General features: G+C 42.5%; 1 protein-coding gene across 5 annotated transcripts in view; it reads left to right on the top strand.

The window, feature by feature from the left end:
- The window catches only part of STAT3 (signal transducer and activator of transcription 3), a 74,343-nt gene that overhangs the window by 32,595 nt on the left and 14,902 nt on the right, over window positions 1-26,846 (top strand). For 3 of the 5 annotated variants that reach the window (XM_005693850.2, XM_013972400.2, XM_013972399.2), the window contains exons 2-11: window positions 9,678-9,828; window positions 11,411-11,555; window positions 12,132-12,230; window positions 21,043-21,138; window positions 21,311-21,392; window positions 21,589-21,683; window positions 21,866-22,017; window positions 24,024-24,182; window positions 24,326-24,418; window positions 25,290-25,349. In XM_005693850.2, the coding sequence (XP_005693907.1) occupies window positions 9,701-9,828; window positions 11,411-11,555; window positions 12,132-12,230; window positions 21,043-21,138; window positions 21,311-21,392; window positions 21,589-21,683; window positions 21,866-22,017; window positions 24,024-24,182; window positions 24,326-24,418; window positions 25,290-25,349 (1,109 nt within the window). In that variant the 5' untranslated portion in view covers window positions 9,678-9,700. 5 annotated transcript variants of the gene reach the window in all.

Genomic DNA, 26,846 nt, shown 5'->3' with positions numbered 1-26,846 from the left:
GGCAAAGAGCTGGACACGACTGAGTGACCTAACTGAACTGAATCTGATGACAGTGGATGAAATGGTTAGATAGCATCACCAACTGAAAGGATGGGAGTTTTAGCAAACTCTGAGAGATAGTGAAGGACAGGACGCCTGGTGTGTTGCAGTCCATGGGGTCCCAAAGAGTCGGAAACGACTTAGCAACAAAACAACAATCTGATAATTTAATCTCCTTTTCCCAGGGCGTTGAGGAAATGTATTTAGCACATGAAATGCTGATGAAAGGGATGCCATGAGGGGAAGGGAAAATACAGCTGTGAGGTACACCCAACACAGACAGGGATGCTATACAAAAATTTTTTTTTGAAAGGCGAGAGTGGCCCCCCAAATATAAGGTGGTTAATTTTTTGTTGTTTTTTGTTTTGTCTTTTAATTAATTAATTTTTGGCTGTGCTGGATCTTCGTTGCTATGTGAGGACTTTTCTCTCGTTGCAGGGAGCAGGGGCTGTTTGCTAGCTGGGCTGTGTGGGCTACTCATTGCGGTCGCCTTTTTAGTTGCGGAGCACAGGCTCTAGGGCACGGGGGCTCCAGTAGTTGCGGCACACAGGCTTAGTTGCTCCGAGGCATGTGGAATCTTCCCCAACCAGGGATAAAACCTGTGTTCCCTGCATTGGCAAGCAGACTCTGAACCACTGGACCACCAGGGAAGTCCCCACTATTTTCTTATTACTTACAGAACAGTCCCTCAAAAGAGGGCTACTTCCCCATTTTACTAAAGGCGAAGCCTGATCAGTAGTCAAATAATGTTCTCCTCCTCCTATATAGCTGATAAATGATCTTCAGGGTTTTGCACCCAGGCCCATCCGAGGTCAAGTCTCTTGGTCCTTGGCTTCACACCACACAGCTTCAGGGGAGCGTGTCTGGTTGGGGGAGGGGTCATGTGACAAAGTGGGAAGGCCATGTGACATTCAGATTTGGTCTCTGTTGTGGTTTTTATCTGGAGCTCAGACCTGTTCTCAGGCAACTTTAACCATAAACTTCACATTGAGTAATTGACAAAGCACGTCTAGTTGTGTTACTTTCAGTTTAGAGAGAATATATTTGTTCTGCTCTTATTGTTTAATCTGAAATAGTTATGATCACATGTGCCTATCCCAAATGCAATATGGGGAATACATCACAGTAAAAAAAAAATTACTTCCATAGCACTGTTAGATTTGAAATAATAAGAGGCCCTGGGAATTCATAGTTTTCAGAATCTTTTTCTCAAAGGTAGCTATTTGAGCACTAGATGATCATTAGTGCTTTGGGTTTTGCTTTTAACATCCTAATTGCCCTTCATGGATCAGGGCACTAGGTTTTCCTTCCTTTTTGCTGTTCGCATTCCTGGTCGTCTCCACCTCTTACATTTAACTGTAAACCTGATACGTTTTATTCTCCATGTTTCTGGATTTAAATTAGATAACTACACCAAAGTAGCGCTAGTGATAAGACCTTACACATGTCAGGATTTGGAATGGAAAAAAAATCATGTGCTCAGCACAAGAGTCTTGAACTTTTCCAAGAGTTAAAATGGGATAATGGACTTCCCTGGAGACTGCCTGCCAATGTAGGGGACACAGGTTCGATCCCTGGTCCAGGAAGATACTACATGCTGAGCAGCAACTAAGCTTAGTTGCTGAGTGGCAATTGAGGCCATGCATTGCAACTACTGAAGCCCACTTTCTAGAGCCCAAGAACCTCAACGAGAGAAGCCACTGCAATGAGCCGCCCATACACCACAGCTGGAGAGTAGCCCCCACTTGCTTGAACTAGAGAAAGCCCTGTCGCAGCAAGGAAGGCCCAGCACAGCCCACATAAATAAAGTTGGATAAGAAGAAAGAGGGATAGTAGACTTTGGGGGGTTGCATGTACTTCAGAGTGTCATTAAAACTGTTCTTTCCCTCACTTCTCCAAGCTCTGCTGCTGCTGCTAAGTCGCTTCAGTCATGTCTGACTCTGTGCGACCCCACAGATGGCAGCCCACCAGGCTCCCTGTCCCTGGGATTCTTTAGGCAAGAACACTGGAGTGGGTTGCCATTTCCTTCTCCAATGCATGAAAGTGAAAAGTGAAAGTGAGGTCATTCGGTCGTGTCTGTCTCCAAGCTCTACTTCCCAGTAATTTAGTAGTACTTCTTTCTTATAATCAGTTTTGCCCACATTAGTAGGGAACTATAATTCAAATTCTCTTATATCTCAATGTCCATTTTTTTTTTTTGCAAGAAAGCGTTGGTTTCTAACTTTAAAACAAATATTTTATTGTTATCTATAATTGAATATATTTGATTATTACAGTGAGGTTAGTTCAGATTGGGCGCTCAAGTGTTTAATATTTTGTCTTTTTAGGAAACCAAAACTGGGTGTCTGTATACATATCTTATCGTGAAGGCGAATGTCTAGTCTTTTTTTAAAAAAATTAGTTTATTATTTTTGGTTGTGCTGGGTCGTTGCTGCTTAGAGGCTTTCTCTAGTTACAGCAAGTAGGGGCTACTCTTCCTTGCGATGCTTGGGCTTCTCGTTGCCGAGCACGGGATCGAGGGCTCACAGACTTCAGTACTGCAGCACACAGGCTCAGCAGTTTCAGCTCCCAGGCTGTAGACTGCAGGCTTGGTAATTATGACACACAGGCTTAGTTGCTCTGCAGCATGTGGGATCTTCCCGGGCCGGGGATCGAACCCATGTTCTCTGCATTGGCAGGCAGATTCGTATCCACTGTGCCACTGGGGAAGTCCCCAACATCTAGTCTTAAACTTTATAAAGGAACTGTTTGGATTTGTAAGTGACGAAATCACATATTTACTATCCAAGTGTACTTATTTTGAATTATTTTATTTTTTTGGTCACACCATGCAGCACGTGGAATCTTAGTTCCCTAGTCAGAGGTCGAACCCATGCCGCCTGCGTTGGAAGTAGTATAGAGTCTTAACTACTGGTCCGCCAGGAAGTCCCGACATGATTACTTTATAGTCTTGTAAAAATGTCTTCTCAAAAGGACTGGTTTCTATAGACCTTAGTACCATTTGCTGCTGTTGCTGCCAAGTCCCTTCAGTCGTGTCTGACTCTTCGCAACCCCATGGACTGCAGCCCACCAGGCTCCTGCATCCATGGGACTTTCCAGGCAAGACTACTGGAGTGGGTTGCCATTGCCTTCTCCATAGTACCATTTATATGTTACTTTTTACTTGGGTTGCCTTAGTCACTGGGCCTTTCCTAATAGCAAAGAGGAGCTTAGTGTAGACAACAGATAAAATACAAGTATGAATAAATATGCTGTTTTAAAGGTAGGTGTTTCTAATACAGAGTATGGCTAACATCCAAAGAAAAATCTTGTGACGCACTGCAAGGTGAAACAGAAACTATCTTTAGATCTCTGTATGTTCTGGGTGTTTGTAGACACCTGGTTTTCCTCTCTCTCCTCACTTTCACCCCGATTCATTCACCCCTTGTCATAAATCCACTGGTGCATGGATGCAAAGAACAGGTGTTAATTTTAAAAATATATTTTATGAAATGATCTAATGAAGCCTTTTTTAAGTGGTCTTGACTTGTGGTTCTCAGTACATCCCTTGGTTTCTTTAGATCGAAGTACGTAAATGAAAACTGTGACTTAGTGGATGAATCTTTTCAGTGATCTTTACAGTAATAAGTTCCCCATTAGACAGTGGTTGTTTGCCTTTTGACTTGTTGGTAAATTATCCCCAAGAGGCTGAGAAATTCCTGTTCTGAAAAGTCCAGAAAGCCTTTGGTGACTTGCTGTTTCATTTTTATTGTTCTTTTCTCTTCGGTTGTAGAAAACAGAATCAAACTTACCTTTCCTTTATCTGCTAACGTTTGATATATGTGGACCTTGAACAGAGTTAAGTCCTGGAGAGGGACTTTTCTGGTGGTCCCGTGGCTAAGACTCCGACCTCTCAGTGCAGGGGGGCCTGGGTTTGATTCCTGGCCAGGGAACTAGACTCCACATGCCCCTGCAACTAAAGATCCCTTGTGCCACAACTGAGACCCAGCACAGCCAAATAAATGTTTTTTTTTTTTTTTTAAAACACACCTAAAGAGAATTAGAGAATGTATTGCCCTAAGCCAGCCACTGTATAGAATGAATTGCCTTCTCTCCTCTGCCAGGAGTGGTACTGGGCACTCACATTGTTGTGCAAATTTCTCTGATTTGGGGTTCAGTGAAAGTGGTTTTTAAGTCACGTTTAGGATTAGAATCATTCCATAGATAAATACTTTAGCTAGAATTTAGTGAAGTCCTTCAGATTAACTTGCAATTCGAAAAAGCAGAATTGAAATTGTGGAATAAAGTGGACTTGAAAAAAAATTTTTTGCAGTTAAGACAGTTACCACAAAGCTAATTGGCAGTGGTTTCCTAGACAATTTGGCTAATGCTCTTTCTCTTTATATAACATCTATTTGGTTGCATCAAGTCTTAGTCGTGCCATGGGCTGCATCAGGTTGTAGTTACGGCACGTGGGAGTCTTGTTGAGGTGTCTGGGCTTCTCTCTAGTTGCAACTCATGGGCTCAGTCGCCCCAGGGCTCAAACCCAAGTCCCCAGCATTAGAAGGCAGATTCTTAACCACTGGACCACCAGGAAAGTCCCGACTAGTGATCCGTTGGGGATCCACAGTTCTTATGAAGAACACTTGGCCTGTGGCTCCTATTGGTTAAATATGGTTAGTAGCTAAGCAGCTGGTAAGGAAATCACTGTTTGACCCTTTGCTGAAAATACTACCTGTTCTTTGGCTTTCCTTTAGAAGGATTTTTTAAATATAAGAGAGCTAATACACTATTACCTACACTGATTAGTCTGAGACATAGAACATAACATTAGTCATTTTTGGTCTTTTAATTTTATGGAAAATAAAATATTGTTAGCTCATGTCTGGTTTAAGAAATAGCCCAGTTATTGTACTAACTAGCACTAAAATCACTGCAGATGGTGACTGCAGCCATGAAATTAAAAGATGCTTACTCCTTAGACAGAAAGTTATGACCAACCTAGACAGCATATTAAAAGCAGAGACATTACTTTGCCAACAAAGGTCTGTCTAGTCAAGGCTATGGTTTTTCTGCTAGTCATGTATGGATGTGAGAGTTGGACTATAAAGAGAGCTAAGCATCGAAGAATTGATGCTTTTGAACTGTGGTGTTGGAGAAGACTCTTGAGAGTCCCTTGGACTACAAGGAGATCCAATCAGTCCATCCTAAAGGAAATCAGTCCTGAATATTCATTGGAAGGACTGATGTTCAAGCTGAAACTCCAATACTTTGGCCACCTGATACGATGAGCTGACTCATTTGAAAAGACCCTGATGCTGGGAAAGATTGAAGGTGGGAGGAGATGGGGACAACAGAGGATGAGATGGTTGGATGGCATCGCTGACTCTATAGATGTAAGTTGGAGTAAACTCCAGGAGTTGTGATGGAGAGGGAGGCCTGGTGTGCTGCAGTCCATGGGGTTGCAAGAGTCAGACAGGACTGAGTTATTGAACTGAACTGAGCACTAACTAAAACCCAAACAACAACAGCAACAAAAACCTTCTGAGTAATGAATTAGAAATGAGTCGGCAAACTTTCAACAATTTGTAATTTTTTAATGATGTAAGAGTTTGAAAATGCAACTATTGAGGCATGAAAGTGAAAAAGTGAAACTGTTAGTCAACTCTGACTCTTTGCGACCCATGGACTGTAACCCGCCAGGCTCCTTCCTCTGTCCATGGAATTCTCCAGGCAAGAATATCGGAGTGGGTAGCCATTCCCTTCCTCAGGGGATCTTCCTGACTCAGGAGTCAAAGCCCAGTCTCCTGCATTGCAGGCAGATTCTTTACTGTCAGAGCCACCAGGGAAGCCCATGACTCCATGGTTAATCCAGAAGTGAGCAGGGATAGGGGATGCTGCTTCATAGTTTTAATTTGGACCTTCAAGGATCAGACTAATGGCTCTGTATTTGTATCCACGATCAGCAGTTAGTCTATTTTTTAATTGACTTATAACACAGGAGTTTATTATGAAAAGGTGTCTTTCTTTAAGTACTTTATTAGAACCACAGCTTTTGGATTACATAGTCTATAGTAGTGTCCAGCAAAAATAGAATACAAGTCACATATGTAGTGTTAAAGTTTCTAGTAGCCACAGTAAAAGAAGTAAGAAGAAATAAATAAAATTCATCTTAATGGGGTATTTCATTTAGGGACTTCCCTGGTGGTCCCATGGTTAGGACTCAGCGCTTTCACTGCAGGGAGCTTGGGTTTGATCTGGGAACTAAGATCCTGCAAGCCATGCAGAGCAACCAAAAGGGAAAAAAAAAAAAAAAAGATAGTAAAACTTAATCCAGTATATCTAGAATATTAACATTTCTATATTAATGAGATATTTTACTTTTGTTTTTGTACTGAGTCTTCAAAATTCAGTGTGTGTTTTACAGCCTGTCTGGTTTGAAATGAGCCACATTTTCAAGTGCTCAGTAACCACATTCGGCTACTTACTGCTGTATTGAATTATGTAGATCTACAGTTTTGACATTCACATGAGACAGAAATCTATATAAATTGGCCTAGTACACAGATTTCTATGCAAATCATGTCCTGAGAAACACAAGGCGGATCCTGATGCTTTTAGCCTAGGAGGCAGGCAGATTTTAACTTGGTCCTAATGTCAATATTGTACGAGTGTTCTAATGGTCTTTGATTTCTCTTTTCTTTTTTAAATTTTATTGGAATATAGTTGACTTACAACTTTGTGTTAGTTTCAGCTCAGTGATTCAGTTATATATATATATATATATATATATATATATTCATTCTTTTTCAGATCCTTTTCCCATATAGGTTATTACAGAATATTGAATAGAGTTCCCTGTGCTACACAGTAGGTCCTTGTTGGTCATCTATTTTACATATAGTAGTGTGTGTGTGTTAATCATAAACTCCTAATTTATCCCTCTCATCCATATTTGCTCTTTGGTAACCATATGTTTGTTTTTGAAATCTGTGAGTCTTTCTGTTTTGTAAATAAGCTCATTTGTATCATTGTTTTAAAGGTAAATTCCACATGAGTGATATCGTATGATATTTGTCTTTTCTGTCTGACTTACTTCACTTGGCATGGTAATCTCTAGGTCCCTCCATGTTGCTGCAAATGACATTATTCCATCCTTTTTATGGCTGAGTTGTGTTCCATTGTGTGTGTGCGTGCGTGTATCACACACAAATGCCGTATTTTCTTGATCCATTCCTTTTGTCGGTGGACACTTAGGTTGCTCCCATGAGTGCAGCAGTGAGCATTGGGGTGTGTGTATCTTTTTGAAGTAAAGATTTTCTCCGGGTCTATGGCCAGGAGTGAGATTACTGGATCATATGATGGTTCTATTTTTAGTTTTTTAGGGAACCTGCATACTGTTGTTCATAGTGGTTGGAGGCCTTTGATTTCCTATTGAGAGTAAAATTCAGCATGGTCACAATGCTTCAGCAGTAGCAGGCGCTTCCTCACTGTTTAGCACACACGTGTTACTGCCCAGGTAGCCTTGCACTGGTACTGTGGCAGGTTAGTCTTGGGGGTGAACAATGCTTGGGCGGGGGGTGGAGGGCAGGGGAGACTGCAAAGGAATGGTAGCTGAAAATGTTCGAGACATGCCTCAGATATTGGTTTTTATAAAAATCCCACGCAGTGAGAAAACTTAACTTATTCTAATGTTGTTGGAAGATTTAGCTTATTTATTAAAAAGAATTAGCCTGATTGGGGCAAGTGCCTCATTCTGACATTCTCATTTCTTTGCTTTACTGAAGTTTTTACCAGTGGAACTTAAGCCTTTGGTACTTAAGTGAGGAAATACCTTAGATCTGTGGTGTAAGTATAAAGCACACATTGGGTTTAGAAACTTTGTATGAAAAGAAGAATGTAATGTATCTCATGAATAATTTTTGTATGATCACACGTTAAGGTGCTAACATTTTGGATGGCTTAGGTTAAGGAAAATGTATTTTTAAAGTTAATTTTACCTGTTTTTTTTTACTTTTTAAAATATGGCCCCTAGAATATTTAAGATCACCTGTGTGGCTTGCATTACATTTCATTGGATAATGCTGCCTTAGATAGTTATTTGTTGAATGTAAAGACTGCTGGGTGGGGCCAGCCTCTGCTCTCCTGAGTATATGCTTGAAAGCTTGATCCATTGACAGTATCTTTGTAGTAGCAAGGGGGGTCTGCTGCATCTGTCCCCCCAAGAGAGGGGAGGAGAACAGCAGCACAGCTCCCTGGAATTCTGTAATTTGGGTTTGTTCAACTTGAGTTGCTCCTTGGCATGTGGAATCTTCCCAGACCAGAGATCGAACCCGTGTCTACTGCATGGGCAGGCGGACCCCTAATCACTCACCCACTAGCGAAGTCCCGCCCAGTTCTTTTTATGAAAGGACCAGTAATTAGGTGCTTCTTCATACCTTCTCTGAGAAATCAAACACTCTATATGTGTGTTTGTATATATTCTATCTCTCAGTAAATGTTCTCACTGTCCCAGAGAACCATGTCAGTATACTCTGATCTATACATACCTTAGTCTTTGGCTACTGCTTGTAGTTCTCCTTTACAGCTTCTTAAGGTTGTTGTTATGTTAGTCGCTCAGTCCTGTCCAACTCTTTACAACCCCATGGACTGTAGCCCACCAGGCTCCTCTGTCCTTGGAATTCTCCAGGCAAGAATACTGGAGTGGCTAGCCATTCCCTTCTCCAGGGAATCTTCCCAACCCAGGGGTCAAACCCAGATCTCCTGCATTGCAGGCTGATTCTTTACCGTCTGAGCCACCAGGGAAGCCCAGTTCTTAAGATTACTTGGTCTCTATTGCTATTTCAATGACCCAAGATATTCAGAAAGAGGATTTAAGGTGGTTAGCTGGCTTGCATTCTCCTTCCTGAACATTTCTCTGGGGTATTCATGAACCTGGGGACAGCTCGAATGCCTTTTCTTTAGCTTCTCTTCTTTCTCACCCCAGACTGAGAAATTTTAAAAACATAATTACTCTTTTTTGAATGGGAGAACCCCAGGCAGATCCTTGCTGTAGGTTTAAATCTGTAGTCCTTTTTAACTTTTTATTTTATATTGGAGTATAACCGATTAACAGTGTGGTAGTTTCTAAATCCGTAGCCTTGGAATTAGCTCTTTGTCCTCCCTGAACACCCACATCCCACGTTTTGGTCTTAGTTCAGATTTACAGTATTCATATCTCCCAGTCCACCTAAAAGGAGTGCCAACTGGAAAGAAAGGAACTCATATCTTTTGAGCATCTATTGTGTGCTGAGCACTGAGCTGAATGCTCTAGAAATATTGTTTCAGTAGCCCAGAGAGCTGGGAATTATGTCTGTGTAATAAGAAGAAATGAAATCTGGAAGTGAAGTAGTTTCTCAATTTCACATACCTCTAGGAGATAATGGATTCTAGAACTTGGCACCATGCCCACATTGTCATCTTGGTTTAGAAGAAAGAAGCTGTGATGTGGCCCCAGGGATAGAGATTTGAATCCATATGTATTGTTCTAAAGTGGGTGGAGCAAGTGAGAGCCTTTCCACAGCACCTTTTATCCCTAATCACAGACCTGATCCCTGTGTTGGATAGATCATTTCCTCTTACTGGGGCTGGTAGTGACCATATGAACCTTTGGTTTGCAGTTGTGACCCCTGATTCCAGCAGAATGGCCCAATGGAATCAGCTCCAGCAGCTGGACACACGGTACTTGGAGCAGCTCCATCAGCTGTACAGTGACAGCTTCCCCATGGAGCTGCGGCAGTTTCTGGCCCCTTGGATCGAGAGTCAAGATTGGTAAGTCCTTCTCAAGAAACTCCCCAAATTGCTAGGCTTTAGTTTGAGTCAAGAGACATGATCTGCTCTAACTTAACTCTTTGCTAACTATTTCATCTTAAAGCTTATAGTTGCAGGTGATGGGGCAAAAGAGATTGGAAAGTAAAGAGGTCATTTTAGTCCTGAAAAGCATTTTTACGTTAGAAAGGCATCTGGAAAGCTGTCTTTTGGCACGCTGAAACATCCTGCTTGATGGTTCAGTTCAGTTGCTCAGTCATGTCCAACTCTGTGACCCCATGGACTATACCACCCCAGGCTTCCCTGTCTATCGCCAACTCCTGGAGTTTACTCAAACTCATGTCTACTGAGTCGGTGATGCCATCCAACCATCTCATCCTCTGTTGTCCCCTTCTCCTCCTGCCTTCAATCTTTCCCAGCATCAGGGTCTTTTCAAATGAGTCAGTTCTTCGCAAGATTTGAGATTGAAAGTAAAAACTGTTACTGGTTCAGTCATGTCTGACTTTGTGACCACATGGGCTGTAGCCTGCCAGGCTCCTCTGTCCATGGAATTCTCCAGACAAGAATACTGGAGTGGGTTGCCATTCTCTTCTCCAGGGGATCTTCCCGACCCAGGGGTTGAACTCAAGCCTCCCACATTCCAGGCAGATTCTCTACCATCTGAGCCACCAGGGAAGCCCATTTTAATTTCATTTGCTTGATGAGATTCTCTGCATGTTGTGATGCTTCAGGGATATGCTACAGATAATTTTTTTTTAATCTGAATGAGAATTTTGTCATGGATAAAAAAAGGTTTGGGTTTGTACTTCTGATTCCTCTTTCATTAAAGAAAAGAGATACACAGTTAGAGAAACAGACTCAGTCATAGAGGAGATAGGGGTTCCCTGGTGGCTTAGATGGTAAGGAAATCGCCTGCAATGAAGGAGACCCGGGTTCGTATCCCTGGGTCAGGAAGATCACCTGGAGAGGGAAATGGCAACCCACTTTAGTATTCTCGCCTGGAGAATTCCATGGACAGAGGAGCCTGGCAGGCTACAGTCCGTGGGATCGCAAGAGTTGGACACGACTGAAAGACTAACACTTGGTCATAGAGGAGATAATGGTACAGAATCCCAGCAACTCTTTCCTTCACTTTAATGTATTCAGATCCACCTTTTAATTTTGGTTTGATTCAGGCCCATGACCTCGTTTTTCCAGAATTTGATGAGGGGCCAGGGAGGTAATTCAGAGATGTTGGAAACAGGCCATCCTAACCTGGGATTGGTTATTTGCTACTGACACTCTGACCATAGAGTTGACTGAGAATTTAAAGGAAAACAGCATATCTGATCATTCAAAATCTGATAGATATAGAACTATGACAGTCGCTTAATAGTATCCAAAATAATTGCTGGCAATTTTAAAATCAGTGACTTTTATGATTGCTGAGTAAGATGTATGTAAAATGGCGAGTGGGTTAAAGCTTCAGGTCTGCCTTGTTTTTCCCTCCTTGATGGTGATTTCGAGTGCGTGCCTGTGCGTGTGTGAGCGTGTGTATGTGTGTAGGTTTCAGAATCATTCTTTGTCTTTATCTTCCTTTTTCTAGGGCATATGCGGCCAGCAAAGAATCACATGCAACTTTGGTGTTTCATAATCTCTTGGGAGAAATTGACCAACAGTATAGCCGCTTCCTGCAAGAGTCCAATGTTCTCTATCAGCACAATTTGCGAAGAATCAAGCAATTCCTTCAGGTGTGAGGAGAAACTGAACCTGCAGAGAAGGGTTTTAGCTTTCTTTCCTGAAGATGTTTGTTTCTCACTTGGTTAATTAATAACCTATCTTGTACTTTAAATCCAAGGAGAAGTTACCAGCCCTTTGAGTGTTATTGCTTGAAGTTTTCTTGGTTGGTTCATTGAAATAATAATGTGATTTTTATGTTAATTATATTATGTTAGTATGCTAATAACATGATTGTAACAAGTTCAGATGACTAGGAAGATGGCTCTTACTTTTCAGTGTCAAAGGCTTGGACACCGTAGTTGGATACTCCTTGACAAAGTCACCCCCCTGTAAGACCAGGATAACTCACTGTCCAAAGACAGACAACCAAGCCTACTCTCACTGCAGTACTGCTCATCGTGATTGCCTTTCTTCTCCGTCACTACTTCTCCTACTGACTGTAGCCAGGCTCTGATGCTCTCTGGTTCCATGTAGTAAATGTAGCACTTTCCCTAGTTTATGAGGAAGTTAGCTTTAAGTTAGCAAAGTTCGGTCCACATCTCCTGAGCTGCTGCTGATTTTCATTCTCTTTGTCTCCCCACTTACAGAGCAGATACCTTGAGAAGCCAATGGAGATTGCCCGAATTGTGGCCCGTTGCCTGTGGGAAGAGTCCCGCCTCCTCCAAACTGCAGCCACTGCAGCCCAGGTGAGGCCTGGGAAGAAGCAAGCGCTGTTAATATGTGCTTCCTTCACGTGTACGAAGATGTCCTTGCCCTTTGACCTCCATAATCGTGGGTGTTTGGGGTTTTGTACAGTAAAAATAACTTTCTGAGCATATAAAATGCATTCTCCTTTTTAAGGAAGACTTTATTTAATAAAACATTATAGAAAATTACAAGGAAGAAAGTTTTAAGAAGAACTGAAAGGTCACTGGCTCCTCTGTCCATTTTGTCTTCCCAGGAAACCAACATTAATAGTCTGGAATATAGCCTTTCATAACTGTCTCCAGGCTCCTATATAGGAAACACATGCACACACATTATATTTAAATTGGTTTACTTTTCCACATCTTGCATTCTTTTAATTACATCATGTAAATCCTTCTAACTCATTTTATTTGCTGCATAATATTCTGTAGTACATATTTGCTGCATATTCTGTAGTACATAATTTATTATTGTCCCTTCAATAGACTTCATTTCATTCTGTTTTTTTTTCTCCTCCATGAAAAACACTAGTGCAGTACCTCCCTATATATCTTAATATATTTATGCTGTGTTTTCTCTATTACAGATTTCTAGGCGTGGGATTGTTAGATCAAGGGGTGGGTGGGTGTGTGTGTGTGTGTGTAAAATATATAAAATTTTATAGATAGTTCTGGGTTGCTTTCCCCAAACGCTGTAACTGTTCACACTTGCCCCAGGAAGAATGACAATGGACTCTTCTTGGGAGCCACCTTGGGGGTGGTTTGGGATTGAGTCATTCAGGTTCATATGTATTTCTCTTTGTTAAGTTTGAGAATAACCTCCCTAGAGCTAAAGATACAGTTAACTTAGGGAATAGAGATTATATGACCCTACAGGCCCATTGAGGGACCACATATTGATATATGATAGTCATATCCATCTCTCTAGATCATCTAATCTCTTATATATCTATGTGTGTCCTACTGTGTGCTAGTTATTATGACCCCCTGCTCTAGAGGAGGTTGTGGTGTGAAACAGAAAATCAAACAACTTTATAATGCAGTGGGTTTTCCAGGCAAGAATACTAGAGTAGGTTGCTATGCCCCCCTCCAGGGGATCAGCCTGACCCAGGGGTTGAATTCTCTCCTATGCCTCCTTCATTGGAGGCAGGTTCTTGACCACTAGCACCACCTGGGAATCTAATGAAAGATATACAAATTATTAAAATATATTAAAAAAGATGAAAAAAGTTGATTTAACCATAAAAAATATATTGAAAAAAACTTTAAAAAATTACACTCTGTATCCCAGCAAAAAAGCCAATAGGCCAGATAGTTTAGAAGTTTTAACAAACCTTTGTGGTACAGATTGTTCCATTATCATTTAACTCCTCCAAAGTGTAGGGGAAAAAGAGATCACATTGAAATAATGCTAATATCAAGACCTAAACTACAGTGTAAATAAAGATTATTTCATGAGGTTGAAATGATGCTAATATCAAGACCTAAAAGACAGAGTCAATTTAAAATGGTTAGGATTTTTTAGGGAGTCTGTTAATGTAATTCATTAAATTAGTAAATTAAAGAAGAAAAATTGTATTTTTGTTAGATGACAAAATTTAGTGTCCATTCTAGATTTTAAAAAGTAAAGAAATTAACAACAACAAAAAGAAAATTTGTCAGAAATATGATACACAATGGTGAAACACTAAAGTAATATTGTTAAAATAGTTACAAGATTGAGGGTGCCTCTTGCCACTGATATTTTTCTGAAAGATCAAGCCAGTGTAATAAGACAGAAAAAGGGAGTGTAAATGTTGGAAAGTAAGAAACAAACTTTAAATGAAACAAAACAACACAACTATTAGAACTAAGAAGAGTCCAGAAAGGTGATTGTGTTCAAGGTAAATATTTTAAGAATCAGTAGGTCTCATAAATAGTAACAATAACATTTCATTACATGAAGATGTAATGGAATATCAGCTTCATAACAGGAAAAATAAATTACATGATATGCATATGTTATTGATATGTGTGAAAAAATGTCTGGAAGGATATTTGTTATTATAACCCCATGGTCTATAGCCCCACCCAGGTTCCTCTGTCCATGGGATTTCCTAGGCAAGAAAACTAGAGTGTGTTGGCCATTTCTTTCTCTAGAGCATCATCCTGACCCAGGGATCAAACCTGCCTCTCCTACATTGACAGACAGATTCTTTACCACTGAGCCCCATGGAAAGCCCCAGAAGGATATGTGCCAAAGCATTGATATTGTTGGTTACAGGAGACTTTCTTATTTTCCCTGAGGGTTTTTTTGTTTATTTGGCTGATTGGTTTTTTTGGCCATGCTGCCTGTGGAATTTTATTTCCCCAACCAGGGATTGAACCCACACCCTCTGCAGAGAAAGCGCAAAGTCCTAACCACTGGACTACCAGGAAATTCCCCTGAGGTGTTTTCTTTAATAACCTCTAATTGGGGAATATTTTTTTCTTTTTCCCTTCTTTAAAAAAAATTATGGTAGCATACACACAACATGAAATTTACCTTCTTAACCATTTTTAAATATATAGTTTCATTAGTGTTAAGTTCATCACATTGTCGGACTTGTCCAGAAATTTGTTTATCTTGCAAAATTAAAATTCTATACCTGTTAAACAATAACTTCTCATTCCCCCTGGTATTACCATTCTACTTTCTGTCTCTGTGAATTTGACTGTTCTTTGTTGCTGTTTTTCAGTTGCTAAGTCATGTCCAACCCTTTACAACCCTATGGACTACAGCATGCCAGGCTTCTGTGTCCTCCTCTGTCTCCCAGAATTTGCTCAAACTCATGTCCATTGAGTTGGTGAAACCATTCAGCCATCTCATCCTCTGCTGCCCTCTTCTCCTCCTGCCTTCGATCTTTCCCAGCATCAGGGTCTTTTCCAACAAGTCGGCTCTTCACCTCAGGTAGCCAAAGTATTGGAGCGTCATCATCAGTCCTTCCAATTCAGGCTTGACTTCCTTTAGGATTGACTGGTTTGATCTCCTTGCTATCCAAGGGGCTCTCAAGAGTCTTCTCCAGCACCACAGTTCAAAAGCATCAATTATTTGGCACTCAACCTTCTTTATGGTCCAACTCTCACATCCCTGCATGACTACTGGAATAACCATAGCTTTGGCTATACAGACCTTTGTTGGCAAAGTGACGTCTCTGTGAATTTGTCTGTCTTAGGTACCTCATTTAAGTGGTAACATACCGTGTGTGCCCTTTTTTACTGGCTTATTTCTCTTAGCATAACATCCTTAAGGTTTATCCATGTTGTAGCATGTTTATCCAGAATTCCTTTCCTTTCAAAGGATGAATACTATTCACTGTGTGGTTATATCACATTGTGTTTATCCAGTGGACACTTGGGCAGCTTCTACCTTTTGGCTATTGTGAGTAATGCTACTGTGAACATGAATGTGCAATTTTTTTTTTTCTTTTCAAAGACAAAAACGGGGACCTCCCTGGTGATCCAGTGACTAAGACTCCAAGCTCCCAATGCAGGGGGCCCGAGTTCAACCCCTGATCAGGGCACTAGATCCCACATACTGCAACTGAGCGTTTGTGTACAACAACAAAAAGATCCAGCGTGCCGCAACTGAGACCATGCTGTGTGCCAAGTCGCTTCAGTCGTGTCCGACTCTTTGTGACCCCATGGATGTGGCCCACCAGGCTCCTCTGTCTGTGAGATTCTCAGGCAAGAATACTGGAGTCGGTTGCTGTGCCTTCCCTCCAGGGAATCTTCCCGATCCAGGGATCAAACCTGCGTCTCTTACATTTCCTGCTTTGGCAGGCAGGTTCGTTACCACCAGTGCCACCTGGCAACTAAGACCAGGCACAGCCAAATGAATAATTGAAAAAAAAAAAAGACAAAAATATAGCAGGAACAAAGAAGAAAGAACATCTAAGTCTAATTGAGAGAATTGGAGAAGGCATCGAGGAGAGAGGAGAGGTCATGTTTGAGCTGAGACTCGAGGCTTATCAGATGAGCATCAGGCAGATGGTAAAGAGAGGCAGAAAGATGATCATGTTCAAACAGGGAATCAGAAACATACGTATTCTTGGGAGAAGTGTAGAAAGTTCAGCATCTGACTGGGTAAAGGAAGATAACGTGGTCAGAGAGCCATATCGTGAAAATCTATTAGTCATGCCTCAGTTTGGCCTCAGAAGAGCAGTTTTGCCACAGGGGACTTGGGGCCAGACTGCCTGTATGTGAACCCCAGAGCTCCACCACTTGCTGTGTAACCTTAGGCAAACTGCTCTCTTCTCCATTGGGGAAGATAATTGTACTGACTTCATAGAATTAAATTAATTCCTACATGTAAAATGCATAGAACAGGACCTGGCACATGAATGCAAGATAAATGTTAACTGTTTTCTGTTGCTGCTGCCATTATTACCATCAAGTCTGTACGAAATGGGACCCACTGAAGATTTTTTTTTTTTCGGCTGTACCACACAGCATGCAGGATCTTAGGTCCCTAACACGGGAGCCAACCTGTGCCCTCTGCAGTGGAGGCATGGAGTTTTAACCCCTGTTCCACCAGGGAGGACTCTCCACTAAAGAATTTTACGTAGAAAGCTGGTATACTCAGATGCAGGTGAGGGGGTAATACTCATCATTCAAGACTCTGAAGTAAAGGAGGTTAGAAGATGGCACTTGTCTGTGCATCACTAGGGTTGGCTGTTTGTGGAGAATTTATGTTTGCATTACTGTTCAATAGGATAAAAATAATCAACTTAAGCCAATTTGGATAGAGGCGCTAGCTTACCATGGGAGTTAGAAAAGCAGGAAGTGTCCGAAGGATATTCCCAATTGTGTTGATCAGGGCTGGCAACCAATACCCGGGGCCCAAATCCAGCCTGCTGTGTTGTTTGTTTTTTTCTTTATTTATTTAAAATTTAAGGCTAATTATAATATTGTGTTGGTTTCTGCCATACATCAACATGGAACAGCCATGAATATACATATGTTCCCTCCCTCTTGAGCTTTCCTCCCACCTCCCATTCCATCCCAGCCCTCTAGGTTGTCACTGAGCCCTAGTTTGACTTCCCTGAGTCATACAGCAAATTCCCACTGGCTGTCCATTTTACATATGATAGTGTATATGTGTCCCTGATACTCTCTCCATTCATCCCATCCTCTCCTTCCAATCCCCCTCCCACCCCATGCTGTGTATTTTTGCAAATGAAGTGTTTTTGGAACACAGCCACATGCGTTCACCTGTGCCCTGTCTCTAACTGCTTTCATGCTGCAATGGCAGGGCTGCGTATTTACGACAGAGACTGCGTAACTGACAAAGCCAAAAAAAATTTACAGTGTGGCCCTTAGAGAAAAAGTTTGCAGCCCCATGCTACAGAGCTAGCTCAAGCCAGGTCTCCCTGTTGTTTCGTCTATTGACATCGTCTGGCATATTCCCACCTGTCTTTGTGGGTAAAGCCCTGGGAGACTAGTGGGATGTGGTCCCTTGTCTCCCAAGGCTCATCTATCTAATTGGGTAATAGGTGCACAAACACTTCAAGTGAGAACATAGAGGAGAATGTTGAAGTTGAATAAGGGTTCAACTTCGGGAAGTTGAGTAAGATTTCACAATGGAGCAAAAACGTTTGTACTGAGTTTGAAAATGAGTGAGTTCAGGTGTGCCAGTCTGAGTGAGGTGGCATTAGTGGTAAAGAACCTGCCTGCCAATGCAGGAGACATAAGAGACTCGGGTTCGATCCCTGGGACAATCCCCTGGAGGAGGGCATGGCAACCCACTCCAGTATTTTTGCCTGGAGAATTCCATGGACAGAGGAGCCTGGTGGGCTACAGTCCAGAGGGTCACAAAGAGTTGGACACGACTGAAGCAACTTTGCATGCATGCACACAGTTAGGCTGAGTAGACAGGGTGCGGGGAGTCAGTGTGGAAACCTCCTATGTGCAGAGAAGGATGGGGAGTTTGCGGTGACTGAAGCACAGGGAGGGAGGGTTTAAGTTCTTCTTGGATTGTGTGAAACAGCTGTCTGTGCTGGGCTGAGATGCTTATACCTGGAAGCAGTGGGGCACCGTTTCTGTGGGTGATAACTGATCACATCTGTTTTCCTTCTTTAAGTGCAGTACCAATTTAGAAATAGACCTGGGAGGACTTCCTTGGTGATCTAATAGTTAAGACTCCTTGCTACTAGTGCAGGGGGCACCGGTTCAATTTCTAGTCAGGGAGTGAAGATCCCACATGCCATGTGACGCAGCCAAAATATACAGAAAAAATTTTCCAGAAAAAGGAACAGACCAGGAAGTTGACTCCAGATGGAACAATCAGCTGTATTGTTGGTAAACAGGACTTGGAAAGCATGACTTGGATGGATGACTGTAGGGGCTTTATTTTTATTTTTTTGTGTGTTTAAAAATTTTTTTAAACTTCTTATTTTTATATTGGAGTATTGTTAACAAAGTACAGCAAAGTGATTCAGTTATATGTATGTGTATATGTATATGTATGTGTGTGTGTGTGTGTGTGTGTGTATATATATGCGGGGCTTTTCACGTGGCTCAGAAGGTAAAGAATCTGCCTGCAGTGAGGGAGACCTGGGTTCAATCCCTGGGTTGGGAAGATCCCCCTAGAGAAGAGAATGGCTAACCACTCCAATATTCTTGCCTGGATAATTCCAGGGATAGAGGAACCTGGTGTGCTATAGTACATGAGGTGGCAAAGAGTTGGACATGACTGAGCAATTAACACTTTCAATTTTCACTTCATACATGTATCCTTTTTCAAGTTCTTTTCCCGTTTAAGCTACTACATCATATTCAACAGAGTTCCTTGCGCTATACAGTATGTCCTTATTGGTTATCCATTGTAAATGTAGCAGCCAATCCCAAGCTATTTATTTATATTTAAGTATAGTTGATTTACTGGAGAAGGCAACGGCAAGCCACTCGAGTACTCTTGCCTAGAAAATCTCATGGACGGAGGAGCCTGGTGGGCTGCAGTTCATGGGGTCGCTACTAGTCAGACACGACTGAGCAACTTCACTTTCACTTTTCACTTTCATGCATTGGAGAAGGAAATGGCAACCCACTCCAGTGTTCTTGCCTGGAGAATCCCAGGGACTGGGGAGCGTGGTGGGCTGCCGTCTATGGGGTCGCACAGAGTTGAACACGACTGAAGCGACTTAGCAGCAGCAGCAGCAGCAGCAGCAGCAGCAGCATAGTTGATTTACAGTGTTTCAGATGTATAGCAGAGTAATTCAGTTTCGTCTTCAGATTCTTTTCCATTATAGGTTGTTATAAGATGTTGATTATAGTTTCCTGTGCTGTACAGGAGGTGCTTGTTGTGTAGATGCCTGTTGTCTGAGTCAGGTGTTGGGGTGAGAGACTGGGTTTGCAGGACAGCACTGCCGCAGCCATCCTTTTGGAGCTTTAGAGACCACATGCTGATAGTCCCTGAACTCAGACACATAGGCCTCTAGAACTACTTCTAGAAATCAGGCCCTGGCTCCTGCCCTAGGTGTGCCCCGGGAAGGCAAGAGTGGGAGGGAGAGCCACCAGCTTAAGGGCTGGGCCTTCAGAGATCTCTGTGTGGGCAGTCTTTCTCCTGACCTCACTAATTGGATGAGTCACTCGTCCTATAAAGAGTTATGTAAGGGTGGAGGTCGCCTTCCTGGGACTTCTAAGGGAAGTTTATATTCTGTGGGCTTGGACAGGGTCCAGTGGAAAAGGAGAGAATAGTTCCCTCTAACGGTGGCGTGTTTCAGTCTACTTTGGAGACTTGTGGTGGCAGTGTGGAGAGCAGATTGGAAGTGAGAGAGACTAGAGGCAAAGGGATCAACTTTGGGGCTTGACTGGAGCCAGTGGCACCATTGGAGAGATTACAGAATGCAGAGCCAGGAAGATCTGGCAGCTCAGTGTGAGTCAAAGACCACTGAAAAGTTCTCGTTTGGGAAACTGGACTCTCTTTTCTGCCACACTGACTTGGTCACTGCACCTTCTATGTGGTCTTTAATGTCCTATTCCTTTGACAAAACTTATTTGTAAGTTGCATGTGCTGTTCAACCTTTTCGAGGCACCAGCCAGCACCTTCCCTTCTCCCCCGAGATGCTATCTCTTGATTAGGAATTTTATTATTCTACCGAAATGTGTTAAAAACCTTCATGCTTTTTTTCCTTTGGTGGCTGTACCGCATGACATTCGAGATCTTAGTTCCCCAACCAGGGATCACACCCTCGCCTCTGCAGTGGAAGTGTGCATACTTAACCACTGGACTGCCAGGGAAGTCCCCCTCCCCCTGTACATTTAAACAGGCATCTAGCATCTGCTTTCATAAGGTAGGGACTATGTCTTAGCTCAACATGTGGTCTCTGAGTGCAGTACATAGAGTGAGTTTATACTATGGCTTCCCTGGTGGCTTAATCAGTAAAGAATCCGCCTGCCAGTGCAGGAGATGTGGGTTCGATCCCTGGGTCAGGAAGATCCCCTGGAGAAGGAAATGGCAACCCGTTCCAGTCTTGTTGCCTGGGAAATGCCATGGACAGAAGAACTTGGCAGGCTACAGTCCGTGGAGTCACTAGAGTCAGACACAACTTAGCGACTAAACCACCACGAGGTTAAAAAGCCAAGGACACAAGGGAAAGTGCGAGAGCTTTCTCGGCCTGCGCTGACAGCCCCTGGAGAGCAGTGGGTGCCATGGACCACTCCTCTCCTCACAGTGGCGGCAGCAGCAGCTCAGGCCAAGCAGGAAGGGTCATGGAGGAGATGGAGACCAGACAGGGATATTCTTCTCCTGCTATTTCCGGCTTTCATGTGCACATGCTCCCTGTCTTGGCAGCAAGGGGGCCAGGCCAACCACCCCACAGCCGCCGTGGTGACGGAGAAGCAGCAGATGCTGGAGCAGCACCTGCAGGACGTCCGCAAGCGTGTCCAGGTAAAGCAAGTCTGGGGCGGGAAGCCTTTTCTTGGGGAAGTGGCCTGTGGGTCCCATGTGTAGCTTTTGTGAGGTTGTGGCTTTATTTTAATCCTACTCAGAAACTTTCTTTTCTCTCTCCCAAGGGCAGTCCTTGTTTTTACTTCTGTTTTGGTTGGTTTGTTTGAAACAGGATCTAGAACAGAAGATGAAAGTGGTAGAGAATCTCCAGGATGATTTCGATTTCAACTATAAAACTCTCAAGAGTCAAGGAGGCAAGTGCATATTAGAGACATTAAAATCCTCCATATAAAGTGAGTTTGTGTTACTGGAGTCTCAGAGCTGGCTCATCTTGACTCTGAGTTCAGACTCAGGGGAGGGGGCGCTCAGGGGCTGCTGGCAGTTAAGGGAGCCCAGTTACTGAAGCTAGGCGTATTCGCTCAGCTCACGGAGGTTCTCCTTCCTTCTCAGACATGCAAGATCTGAATGGAAACAACCAGTCGGTGACCAGGCAGAAGATGCAGCAGCTGGAACAGATGCTTACTGCCCTGGACCAGATGCGGCGCGTAAGAGCGGTGGACCCCCGCCCCATGCCTGGCTCACTCACCTTTGGGAATTGGGCATCTCCGGGAAGAACTTGCCTGTTTCCTAATCAGTTCCTTCTCGGAATTGACCAAAGAGAGACGGTCTGTGGTTAGAGACGGTCTGGGGGAATGTTTTCTGACTTTGTTTTTTGGTTTCCAACCAGAGCATCGTGAGTGAGCTGGCGGGGCTTTTGTCAGCAATGGAGTATGTGCAGAAAACTCTCACGGATGAAGAATTGGCAGACTGGAAGAGGCGACAACAGATTGCTTGCATTGGAGGCCCTCCCAACATCTGCCTAGATCGGCTAGAAAACTGGTATGGCAGAGAAGAGAAGCTTCCCCTTTCTTTTCAGAGAGCTGTGCTAAATTATGGTCAGAGCTGCATGAAGAGTTGCTACTGTATTTCAGCAGAGAAGGGCATGGCAACCCACTCCAGTATTGTTGCCTGGAGAATCCCATAGACAGAGCAGCCTGGCAGGCTACAGTCCATAGGATCGTACAGAGTCTGACACAACTGAAGTGACTAAGCATGTACATACTGTATTTCAGGGGTGGGGATTTCAACATACTCAAATTTAGTCTAAGGGTTAAAGCTTTTTACTTTATTTGGACAATTTTTTAAATGAAAATGTATTTATGTTTGCTATGTTTTAAATATATTTTGCTAATTTAAAGTTTTGGGTTTTTTTTTTAAACATATAGACTAAATTTTAAATTTTAGTTACTCTAAGACTCTCAAGTGACATGTGCTCTTTATAAGAGAAAAACGTTCAAATACAGAAAGTTAATAAACAGCAGAAAAGACTTTAAAAATCAAATCATGCAGAGGTACTTAGAGTTAAACATTTGGTGACCGTCACTCCAGACATCTGTTATTATATATATACATACAAAGATCGAAATCTACATGTTTATTATATATATACATATAAAGATAGAAATCTATACATTTCACATTTGTGAGGTCATTCTTTATATGCTCTTCTTTTACTTTGATTCACTCAGAAAATCTTGATTGAGCCCCCTTGATGTCCAAGGCCCCGATACTCAATATGTTGTACCAGCTTAAACTGGGAGAAACTTGACCTTGACCCAGGATATACAGAGCGTGAAATTGGAAATTTAGGATAGCTCTACATGAGATGCCTGTTTGTTCATCTAACTAACCCTGAGCTTTGCTCATTGACTGAAAGCAGTTTTAAATGCTTTCTAATCAGGGAACCAAATAACTTATAAGTTCTAGGAATGTATTGAGATGTTTCCATAACATCTTATGGGAAAACCAAGCAAACATTTTGGCCAACCCAGTAGGTGCCAGAAGGGAGTCTGTGAGCTCAGGAGTACTGGTGCTGTCCTCCACCCCTTGCCTTCCACTCTGTCTCTTTGGGGTCTTTACTAAACTAGTGGGGGACCATCAGAGAGAGCCACTGATATTCTCCCTTCTTGGGGGCAGACTTAATCAGCCTTTGTCTCCCTGTCTACTTTTTCTGTATGCATGTTATTAATATTTGGAAACATAATGTCACATCCAGTCATCCATGGAAGATGAGGGCTCCTGGGGATCGTGTAGTTCAACCCTCTCAGGCAAGGGGACATCAAGGCCCACGAGGGTGAAGGGACCTGGTCAAGCTTGCATAGACAGTGAGGGACAGAGCTGTTCAGACCTATCTTTTTGGGCTGTCAGATGTCCTGCGTTTCCCCAGTACTCACATTTGGTACAAAAACAAGTTAGGCTGAGGAAAGTGAGCACCAAATCCCATATTTCGTGTTCTAATGTGTTAACTTTCCGTTGGTTACCTCACTCCTAGTGGTGTAAGTTTTGGCATGTCTTCCTCTGTGTCTGCCTCCTTCTTTGAAAAGTAAACTTTTAGGAAGTGAAATGAAGGTTGCTCAGTTGTGTCCAACTCTTTGTGACCCCATGGACTGTAGCCTGCCAGGCTCCTTGTCCATGGAATTCTCTAGGTAGGAATACTGGAGTGGGTAGCTGTTCCCTTCTGGCAGGCCAAAGTTAGGACTTGTTGCTTTCACTGCCAGGACCGAGGTTCAATCCCTGGTGGGGATCCTGCAAACTATGCTGCATGGCCAAAAAAAAAAAAAAAGGGCAAAATAATTTTCCCTTTTCTAATCTAGTGCCACTGAACTGTGTGTATTTAGAAATGGTCAATGTTAATGCTACTCATATATTCCCATAATGAAAAAGATGCTCCTTTCTTATGTCGGATGACTGCATGAGAGAACCTGTGGTATTATTCCCTTCCCCTTCTCCAGCTCATTTATATACAACCACTTAGGTAACCGAGAACATCCTTATCTTATTGGCAGGATAACCTCATTAGCAGAATCCCAGCTTCAGACCCGCCAACAAATTAAGAAACTGGAGGAGCTGCAGCAGAAGGTTAGCTACAAAGGGGACCCCATTGTACAGCACCGGCCAATGCTGGAGGAGAGAATCGTGGAGCTGTTTAGAAACTTAATGAAAAGGTAACATAGAGCCGTTGCCCGTTTCCCCCATCACCTCCCCCACCAATGTTCTTCAACGAGAGCTTGTTCGACTTCCAAGGAACGGGACAGGGACCCGCCCACTGCATCTTGTGTGACCCACTGCCTTCCTCTGTCCCCTCCAGTGCCTTCGTGGTGGAGCGGCAGCCCTGCATGCCTATGCATCCTGACCGGCCATTAGTCATCAAGACCGGTGTCCAGTTCACAACTAAAGTCAGGTGGGCTGCGGCACCTCCTCTTCTGGCGGATGTTGTATCAAGGGACACCCTCAGGGCCAGAACAAAGTTGGTGGGCAGTTGTTTTTTACAGCCATCGCAGGCAGTACTGTGATGGATAGGGAATTTTTTGGTGTAATATCAACTTGCTCTTTGATTGTCCTATCAAACGCTAAAGAACAGGAATCTCTCTGAGGTTACCTGGATATATTCCTATGATTCGGTTGCACTGTATTCCTGATTCCAGGCCTAATGTCTTAGGTCATAGCATCTCCATCTACCATGCGAAAGGGGCAGAATAATGCCAGTTATCTTCTGTTCTTTGAGCCTGCTTTTTCCTGAGCATTTGAAGGGGAAGAGTAAAGCTTAGTGATAATAGACGCTAAGAGGTCACAGGGCCGGTGGGTGGGGGACCTGCAGGTAGAGCATTACTTTCACATTCAAGTCAGAACAGGTAAGCTGGGGTTTGCCCTTCTGCAGTGAAATTTCCCTCCTCAGAAAGGTAGTACGCTGTTGGGTTTCCGGTCTAATAGAAAGAATACCGATTTCAGAGCATGGATTCCTGTAATGTTTTTCATGATATGGCTTCCATTATCCTTTTGTGTGTCTCTCACAACTTTGTCCAAGTTCTTAGTTCTTAGGCTTTTTTTTTTCAGTTCCTTTTGGCCTGAAGGGGGTGATGCTTGACTTAAAATGAAAGGAAGCACTGGCAGGAAGAAAAATTTGGGATTGTGACTCATCTCTTTAGAATTGAAGAGTTATGAATTTTAGATTCAACTAGAAGTTGCTGGGGGAACCTAGTGGCTGTTTTTTAAAACTGGATTTTTTTTTCCTTTGCTCTGAAACTTTTTTCCTCTTTTTTTTTTTGGCATAGATTGCTGGTTAAATTCCCTGAGCTAAATTATCAACTTAAAATTAAAGTGTGCATTGACAAGTAAGTACTCTTTATCTTAGCTCCTTTTTTTCTTCCTTTTCTTCAAATGAGGGACAGAGAAACGAGAACTTTGATAGACATCATGTGAACTTAGAGGCTTTATCTATATTCAGAGATCTTCAGGTTTTTTTTTTCAAGTTTTCAAAAGCCTTGCTGTACATTGTCATTTACGTGCCTGAACAAAACCGCGAAGCTGGCGGTAGCGATTTGAGTTGTGATTGCCATTGTGACCTCAAGTCCCTCTTTCTTTGTTTTTTTACTTATAAATGTAACTTGTGCATATTATGTAAAATTGAGAATATATGGAAAAATTGATTTTAGTTGTTGTTCCACACTTTACCACATAATGGAATCCTCTTCCAAATTTGACAGTACCTTTTAAAAAATTAAAATGCACTTACCCTCTGAAGACACTGGGAAAGAGAAAATGTAGGTGATATAATTATTCATCTGGAAATTCCATGAGAATGAACTAGAAAATAGTTATGCAGCCAGGGACTTGAGGAAGGTGGTAGGTTTCATAAATGAATAAGCAAAAATTAATGACTTTAACCATAAATTAGCATAAAAAAATCACCTTCTCACTAAAAAAAAACTAACCATCAGAGTAAATTCTAGATGTATCTTAAAAGCGTAGGCAAGGACTTCCCTGGTGGTCCAGGGGTTAAGAATCTGCCTTCCAGTGCAGAGGACACAGGTTTGATCCCTGGTCTGGGAAGATTCCACATGCTGAGGGGCAACTAAGCCTGTGAGCTACAGCTCGGGAGTAGCCCCTGCTCACCGCAACTGCAGAAAGCCTGAGCACAGCAACAAAGACCCAGCACAGGCAATAAATAAGTAAATGAGTTAATTAGTTAAGAGTTTTTAAATGAATAAGCAAATGTGCCATGTAATGGCGGTAGAATGGCAACCACTTTTGGAGAACAGTTTGGCAGTTTCCTGAAAAGTTAAACTTGCCTCTGTCCTACAGCCCAACCACTCCACTCCTAGGTGTTCATCCAAGAGAACTGAAAGTGTATGTCTACACAAAGGGTGGTACAGGAGTCCTCACGGATAGATGGGTGTCCATGAGTTCGTGGTATATCCATGCTAGGGAAATACTACTCACCAACAAAAAGAAATAGAGTATCAAAATATGTAATACGCAGATAAATCTCAAAATAAATATACCCAGAGGGAGAAGCCAAACCGAGAAAAAAGAGTAATTCAATAAAATTCTAGAAATGTAAGTAAATCTGTCATGACCGGAAGCAGATCATTGGTTGTCTGGAGACAGGGATGGGTGGAGTGAGGGCCTGGGGAATGGGTTGCATAAGGGAGGTGGGAAACTTGGGGATGAGGGATTGCTGAATACATTCAGTCCCTTGATTGGGCTGGTGTCACAGGTGTGTGACATCTATCAGACCTCATCAGCTTGTGCATTTTACATATACAGTTTATTATTCATCAATTATACATCAAAGCTGTAATACAAATAAAGAATATAAAATAATAAAT

This window comes from Capra hircus, chromosome 19 (assembly GCF_001704415.2).
Source record: "Capra hircus breed San Clemente chromosome 19, ASM170441v1, whole genome shotgun sequence".
Taxonomy (NCBI): domain Eukaryota; kingdom Metazoa; phylum Chordata; class Mammalia; order Artiodactyla; family Bovidae; genus Capra; species Capra hircus.
This window is presented reverse-complemented; position numbering and strand designations above follow the sequence as displayed.